Consider the following 7,502-nt stretch of genomic DNA (forward strand, 5'->3'; position numbering starts at 1 on the left):
TTATAGACTGGACATTCTCTGCAGGGGGTTCTTTACTGGAAACCCAAGGCTTATAAGAGGTGCCTTCTACCCCGGATCAATAAGGTTTCTACTCCTCCCCCTCTGCTGCCCATGAGAGCTAAGCTGGTGCTGGCTTGGCAGATGGAGAAAAAGGGAAAGGGATGTCATTGCAGGGTTGAGCAGCTCCTGGCTCCACTCCCCTACCCCCACACATACCCCAAAGGCCAACAGGGGTCAGAGTTCACACATCCAGGGAGAGGTGGGAGGCAGCTACCACAGCAAAAGAATCCTAGGGAGAGGGGGAAATTCTCCAGCCATCTGGGATCAGTTGTTGCCCTTGGGGGGTGGGGTGCTTCATAGCTCCCCTGCCCTTTAGGTCCTCCCCTGGGGGGAAGTCTTAGGATTAGGGACAAGCGTTAGAGCTTAGGAAGGGGTTAGTGTTGTCTGAAGTTAGGGTTAAGGCTAAGGTTAGACCTAGATCTAGGGACGGGCAGAGGATTAGGGTTAGAGATAGGTTCAGGGCGTGGGCAGGATTAGTACTCCTGCCGACTCTGGTGAATGTGCACATGGAGGTATGAGCGTTATTAGTAACAGTGCTCTTTCAGGCTCTTTATGGGAATGACTAACTTAATGGTGTGGTTATGGACCACACTTGGGTTTCCTTCTGGTCACATTGGTTTAAGCCCTAGCCTCTAGTTGGATTCTAGCCCTCCAGCTCCCTTCTTCTCCCCCACTGTCATCTCTGAGCTTTTGGGTCCAGTGCTAGGACCCATCACCTGTCACCTGGATCCTCCTGAGCCCCAGGTTGGGAGCTGGGGTCCTAATAAGGACGTGATAAGGTCCTAATAAGCCGTGACCACAGCTGAAGCCAATAGGCTTCAGGGGCCGAAAGCTCTACAGCAGCACTCTTTCTGCTTGGCTTTCTCTTCTTTGGTTTCTTTTCAGAACAGGGTCATGGCTTCACTCAGGTGTAGCTATTTTCACAATTCCAGAAAGGAAAGGCAGGCTTAGAGTTTGTTTGCCTGTTTGTTTAATCCCCGTTCATCAAGGGAAGAAACTGAGGCAGTTATGGACTTGCCCAGTATCACACAGCCGGTTGGTGTTCAAATAGGAAGAAGAATCTTGCAGGGTGTCCTGGCTCCTGGCCAGGTTCTTCTGACGACCTAGGTCCCCAGGGGCCTCATTAAGGTCATGCAAGGGTCAGAATCTCAGGGTCTTCTTGCAGGGCGGGGAAACCAGTCCCCCGACAATGTAGCCTATTTAAGAGAGGCAAGCAATGGTGTGTTCTGGGTTCAAGGAGAAGCCACCAAGTCACTGATAAAAATAGAAATTTTATTCTGCGGAGGAAGATACTACATCGGTGGGGGTGGGGAGCCACTAATAGCTACAATGGAAGGAAATGCTGATTCCGGTAGGCAACGGCATCTTTGAGAAATTGGGGAGAGGAAGAGAGGGATCAGAAGAGGCTGGAGAGCAGAAGGAGAGGAGAAGGGAGAGGGATTGGGGTGGGGTGGAAGTGGTCTCTGCAAGCCAGGCCGGAACCCAGCACAATAAATAGTTTTATTTACAACAACCAAACTCGTGGCTTTGTATCCACGATTCAGTGCAAATTATTTACACACTGATGAGGAGGCAGGACAGGAAGGGGTAGGAGGTGGGTGAGGGAGGCATGGCTCACAGCTGTTCAATGGCTCCATGACAGAGGCTGGGAGAATGGGGGTATTTCTGCTGGGTCCCCCAACCTCCTTTCCCACATCACCACAGCTGCCCTTTCACCCTAGAACCTCCCGGTTCCGTTGTAGGTGGGGAGGAGAAAGGCCCTGCTGTCCAGGTGTGTGTTCAGCGTCTGCACCCTTGGCAGGAGAATGGGAAGGGCGTGAGAAGATCTGGAGAAAAAACGGAGGATAAAGGGGAGGAAGAGAGGCGGGGGGGGGGGGGGGGGTCACTGGCGCGGTGGAGGAAGCAGAGCCACATGGTCAGAAGCTGACCCCCACGGGGAAGGGAACAATCCTTCTCTCACCTCCTGGCCAAGCAGGGGGCAGTGCAACAAGGGGTCTCCCGGGAGAGGGAGGGAGGTAGGTCCGGGGCAGGTCCATCAGGATGGCAAGAGGGTTCATGCCGGCCCAGGCAAGTGGTTTCAGGAGTCCCCCGGTAGGAGGAGGTGGGAGAAATGATCGCGTACGTATGAATCGCGGGGGTTGTGGCTGGAGGGACTGGGTGGGCACGTATCCGGGTGGGCTAGAGGGGAACGCTCCTGGGGCGAGTCCGCGAAGCGTCTCACAGACACTCGTGCAGTACGCGCGTGTGCGTGCAGTTGCGGCAGCTGACGTGGCAGCACCAGTGGAAGGTGCAGTTGCAGCGCTCGGTGACGCGCTGTGTGCGCGTACGGTGGCCCCGGCCACAGCAGAGCAGCTCGCAGCCGTCCAGCGCGGGCGAGGAGCTGTTGCAGGCGCGCCCGGCAGTGCCCGCCGTTCCCAGGCGTCCGCTGTACGTGCAGAAATTGGGCGATTTCTCGAAGTAGACGAGGTCGTGGGGGGAGGGCGGCTTGTGCGCCGGGTCCTCGGGCTCCAGGCGCAGCAGTTCCGCCCTCGAGGCGCGGTTGCTGCCGCGGTTGCCATAGAGGACGCGCGAGGCGCCATCGAATCGGTCGCGCAGCACGTCGCCCACGGCGCGCAGCGTGGGCAGCCGCATCCAGCACGTGCGCACCGTGCACGAGCCCGACATCCCGTGGCACTTGCACTCCTGGCGCATCTCAGAGAACACAGTCTGGGGGGAAGGAGGAAGAAAGGGTGTCCCGGGGCACTGTCAGGGCCAGAGCCACCACCGTCCCAGATACCGCCCCCTCCCGGACCCTGCCAGGACCTCAGCAAAGGCCCAGGCTTAGCCCTCGCGCCGAGATTTGAACCCCAGGCCCAACTGCTCCACGCGGGATAGTGGTCTCGGCCTCCAAGCCTCGTTTTTTTAATCTGTACAACGGAGGGCTGCAGGCAATACATTCCACGGGCTCCATGACTTCTAATGTCTTCAGTTCTACCTGCCCTCAGCCACTATCTCTTCCATTCTCTGCCTTCCTTCCACATCTCCTGCATCCTCTGCATCCTCGGGACGTCCTCTCCTGATTCCCTACTCTGACGCCTGGCCTTATCACCGATCGTCACTCCCCAAGTTCGAGGTTAGCCCCTGCTCAGGGACTCGGAGATCCCTGCCACGCCACTCCGCTTCCGTGCGGAGCCCCTCAAGCCCGCTCACCGTGCGGCCAGCCTCGTTGTTGTGAAGGTTCATGAGGAAGCGCAGGTCCCGCCCCTTCTCCCCGGAGTCCACAAACTCCCTGCCGAAGAGGCGGCCGAAGTCGATGTTGTCGCTGCAGCCCCCCCAGTGCCAATCGGGGCCCCCAGGGCCGCGCCGCCGATAGTCGCACGTGCAAGACTCGATGGAGCCCTCTGAGCAGGAGCGCGCCACCGAATGGGTAACCCCGGCGGAGGTGATAGCGAAAATAAACGCCGTTTCCCGACAGCCTGTGAGAGAAGGGAGCGGGGATCAGCGAGGGGGTACGCGGGGTGCTGCCAGCCTCCTCGGTGGAGGGCTTGGGACCTTTGACTCCGCCCTTAGAGTCCCGAGAGCCGGCGGCCGGCTGGGTTGGGAAGCTGATCTCCTAGAGAAAGCACGTGCGTGGGCACGCAACCCTGTCCACGCTTGTAATCACGCGTTCCTGAGACTCAGGGCGCATTTGGCTCCTCAGTGGGAGTGGGGCAGGTCCAGAGGGAAAAACTGAAAAGAGGGGAGGGGAAGAACTCTGCACTTGCCGAGACCTCTCCGCGCCCCAAACTTTCGGCCCCTGTCGGCGATGCAAGCCTTGCTGGGCTGGAGGCAAGACACACTCGCGGAGATCAGCTTCCCAGGCGCCTTTGAGAGGGGCCGGGGAGACGGTGGCGAGCCGGCGTCCACGACTCAGAACTCGCTTTTGCTGGGGCAGTGGCGCAGGAAAGTTAAGCTTCGCGCCGGAGGTGCACGGCTTGCAAACGCCTGGTAGAGCTGGCGCTGGGCACGAAGCTCTTGACGGGTTGATCCTGGAACCCTGCAGGCGCCTGGGACATCTTCCCTGCACTCGCCCGCCCCTGCCCTGCGGGTGACCCTGCGTTCCCCTGGTCCCGGAAGTGTCGCTTTCCTGGGTACCCACCTCGGTTGACGATCTTGCCGAAGAGGTGGGGCCCCGTAGCCGTGGGGCAGTTCCAGCGGCGGTTGCGGAACTGCCACTTGCACTCTCGCACAGCGCTCTGCAGCCCCCCGCTCACGCTGTGCAGGATCCCCGGGTTCTGGCGGATCAGCCTCCTCTGTTTGCGGCTCAGCAGCTGAAGACTGGGCTCGAGCACCAGTTGTAGACTCTTGGAGTCGGTCAGCAGGTTCGTGGAGGAGGCTACGTTCACGATGCCCCTGGTGAGATGCGTGGTAGGAGCTCAGGCTCTGGTAGGGGACCTGCTCCCTAAGCAAAAAGATCGTGTCTACCCTGTCCTCTTCCTGGGACTATTTGCCTGAGAGAGCAGCAGGAGATCAATAATGAGGTAAAGACTCCGAGCTCCCTGGCTAACTGGTTTGAAAGGAATGGGCGTCCAGAGTGTTGTGCAGGGCCGCTCAGGACCCTGGGCCTGGGGACTGGACAGGGGAGGCATGGGAAACCTGAAGACTAGATGTCCACCTTGACTCTGAGAGACTGCTTCCCCGGGAGCCTGGGCAAGGAAATCCTGGCCTGGAGTCCATGCCCACCCAAGGGGTGAAATGCTCAGGAGTCCCACCCTCCTCTCGCCTCCTTTCTGAGCGCTGGCCTGGCCCTTCGCTTCCGAGGCAGGGAAACCCGTGGTGTGGCTACCCCCGCGAGGCTCGGTTTGGGGCTCAAGGGAGAAAGGCGGTGCCAGATGGGAGTGGGCTCCCTGCCTGGAGGGAGTATCGTGGGCCGCCGCGGGCGGACCGTTCACCCCACCTCCTCAGAACTAGAGTCTCTGGGGCAGCTCCGCTCCAGAGCGCCCCTCGGTGTCTCAGAGGGAAGTCAGTGCGGTGGAGCGAGCCTGTCTGCGGACGGATCCCAGAGCGTGGGAGCTGGCTGGGGCTGGCCCCTGGCTCTGCGCCCCGGGACAAGTGGCGACCCCGCACCAGCTCACTTACCACCATCGGCCACTGCTGTTGGCGGCCAGGGCTGCGGGCAGAGCGGCCAGCGCCAGCCACAGCGTAGCAGAAACCCAGCCGGGCAGCAGCGCCCAGTGCCCCATGGCCTGCCCGGCCTCGCCTGCTCTGTGCTGAAGTTGGGGCGGCTTTGGCTGCTGCCCGCGACGGTGGGACGGGTCGCGGCGGTGGCGGCGGTGGCGAGAATTCGCAGTCTGGCTCTAACAGCCCTGGGGGCGGGCGGCGGGCAGCATGGCTCGCGGTCCCAGCTGGTGGGCTGAGGCAGCCACGGCGGGCGGCACCGCCTCTTATAGTTGCGGCGCTGGCTGAAGTGACGATAGGAGGCTGCCCGCCGGGCCGCACCGTGGCACCAGGGCGCACCGGTCAGGGGCGCAGACAATGGGCAGCGAGCGGGGCCGTGGCTCCCGCCCGTCTGAGGCGAGAGCTGACGGGCTGGCCGTCGGGGCTCACCCCCGCCCCCTGCCCGGTGGCTCCCGCCTCCGGGCCTGCACTGGCCGCCGACCCCTCCCCTTGGGACGCCCTCCCACGCGCGCCCGCCTCACTCCTCTTCGCGTCCGGAGCCCGTCGGGGACCAGCGTCCGCCAGGGGGCGCGGCGACAATGTGCTAAGGGGAGAGTCTGCCGGGAGCCCAGCCGCTTCGCCACCACCGGCTGTGGGGCTGTCCCCTCGACGTCACCCTGGGCCCGTCTGGCGTCCTCTCTCTCCCCACTCCTGAGTAGAGGAAGGAAAGCTGTGATTCTGGGCTGCGACTCCGGGGAGACGCCTCCTGCTTTGGAACCCCCGACGGCTGGACAGGGAAGGATAAGGGGGAGACTGGGAGTGGGGTCGTGGTCAGGGAAATCCTGAGGGTGGGTTTGTGGGGTAAGTTCACCAGAGAGAAAACCGGGGACCTCGGCAGTTTGTGTTTGTGGGCTGGTAGGAGTGCACAAGTGACTATGGGGTGTGTGTGTGTGTGTGTGTGTGTGTGTGTGTGTGTCTAAGTGGGACAATGCAAGGGTGAATGCATATGAGAATATGTGAGTGTGTTCTGAGGGTGCACACTCGTGTGTGTCCTCATGGAGAGAAACTCCATGTTTTGAGGAGGGACGTTAGGGAACTTTCCAAAGAATCTTGGCATGTAGCTCAGGTCAGAAGGGATCAGTCGAGTCATCTTGTCACAGCCACCACCTGGGGCAGTGCATCATCTATGTGTCGGGAAGGAGGTGGCGGCCACTGTCAGGAAAGACCCAAAGACTGACTGAGGGATGGAGTGTCTGGAACTGTTTGTGGAGGTGGGTGGATGGGTGGATGAGTGTGTGTGCGTGGGGAGATTAACTATGCATATATGTGTCACTCTCGCCGTGTATACCTTGTGTCACCCTATGGTGTGTCACTCTGTGGCATGTATCAACATGTGCATGTTACCGGGGGAGGGGACTGAGCCTGCAACCAAGGCAGCATCAAGGTGGACAAAGCCTGGAGTAGCTGAGTCTCTGTGGATTAGGCTCAGGAAGGGCAGTGGAGTGGGTGTCAGGTGTGCGTGTGGGTGGGGAGGGCTGGAAAGAGAAGAGTTGCTGGCTGAGCTGAACCCAGAATAGGGAACTTGTGCCTCCACGTGTCTGCTTCTTTTTGGATTTTTCTGCCAAGTTTCTCTTTTCTTGCAAAATTCTGGCTCTTTCCACTCTCACCACATTTGAGATATCCCGAATGCTTGCAAGCATCTCCTCCATTGTAGGCTTTTCTCTTTTTTCCCAGGGACTCCAATTCAGCTTCAAGGCTACCTTGGCCTCCTATTGAAGAGGAAGTGGCTGCTGTCCCCTGTACTGGGGCATAGGGAGCGCCACCAGCTTTGTCATCATGCCCTACCACCACACACAAATGGCCCCTGCAAGGAGGGAGGACCTCCTCCCTTATGTCTCTCTTCTCTCTCACTTTACAGAGGGGAAAAAAAAAAATAGATTAAGAAGTTGTCCAAGGTCTACACAGCTAATGAATGAATAAATGGGGCACGTGTCTGGCCGAGTCGCTGGTGCATGTGACTCTTGATCTTGGGGTTGTAAGTTTGAGCCCTACAGTGAGTGTAGAGATTACTTAAAAACAAAATCTTAGGGGCACCTATCTGGCTCAGTGGGAAGAGCATGAGACTCTTGATCTCAGGGTCCTGAGTTCAAGCCCCACTTTGGGCATGGAACCAACGTAAAATAAATAAATAAATAAATAAATAAATAAATAAATAAATAGTAAGCTTCAAAATTAGAATCTTAAAAAAAAATGAACAAGTTGGTAGACCCAAATTAAAACTCAGATCTGGGGTGCCTGCGGGGCTCAGTTGGTTACGTGTCTGATTT

At 59.0% G+C, this 7,502-nt stretch overlaps 1 protein-coding gene across 2 annotated transcripts; it reads right to left on the reverse strand.

Annotated features, from left to right (window-relative positions):
- Positions 1-1,311: 1,311 nt before the first annotated feature.
- On the reverse strand, positions 1,312-5,626 carry WNT1 (Wnt family member 1). 2 transcript variants are annotated; one of them, XR_009265736.1, is made up of 5 exons: positions 5,158-5,626; positions 4,178-4,431; positions 3,250-3,515; positions 2,021-2,766; positions 1,312-1,886 (listed from the first exon to the last, which is right to left on the reverse strand). XR_009265736.1 is itself a non-coding variant. In XM_058742930.1 (4 exons), exons 1-4 carry the CDS (start codon positions 5,259-5,261, stop codon positions 2,278-2,280), a joined length of 1,113 nt encoding a protein of 370 aa, XP_058598913.1. In that variant the 5' UTR covers positions 5,262-5,626; the 3' UTR covers positions 1,312-2,277. The 2 variants fall into 2 exon arrangements, 1 of the variants encoding a protein (XP_058598913.1); XM_058742930.1 differs by having other exon boundaries at positions 1,312-2,766.
- Positions 5,627-7,502: the final 1,876 nt, after the last annotated feature.

The sequence above is a fragment of the Neofelis nebulosa genome, chromosome 8 (genome assembly GCF_028018385.1).
Source record: "Neofelis nebulosa isolate mNeoNeb1 chromosome 8, mNeoNeb1.pri, whole genome shotgun sequence".
Lineage (NCBI taxonomy): Eukaryota > Metazoa > Chordata > Mammalia > Carnivora > Felidae > Neofelis > Neofelis nebulosa.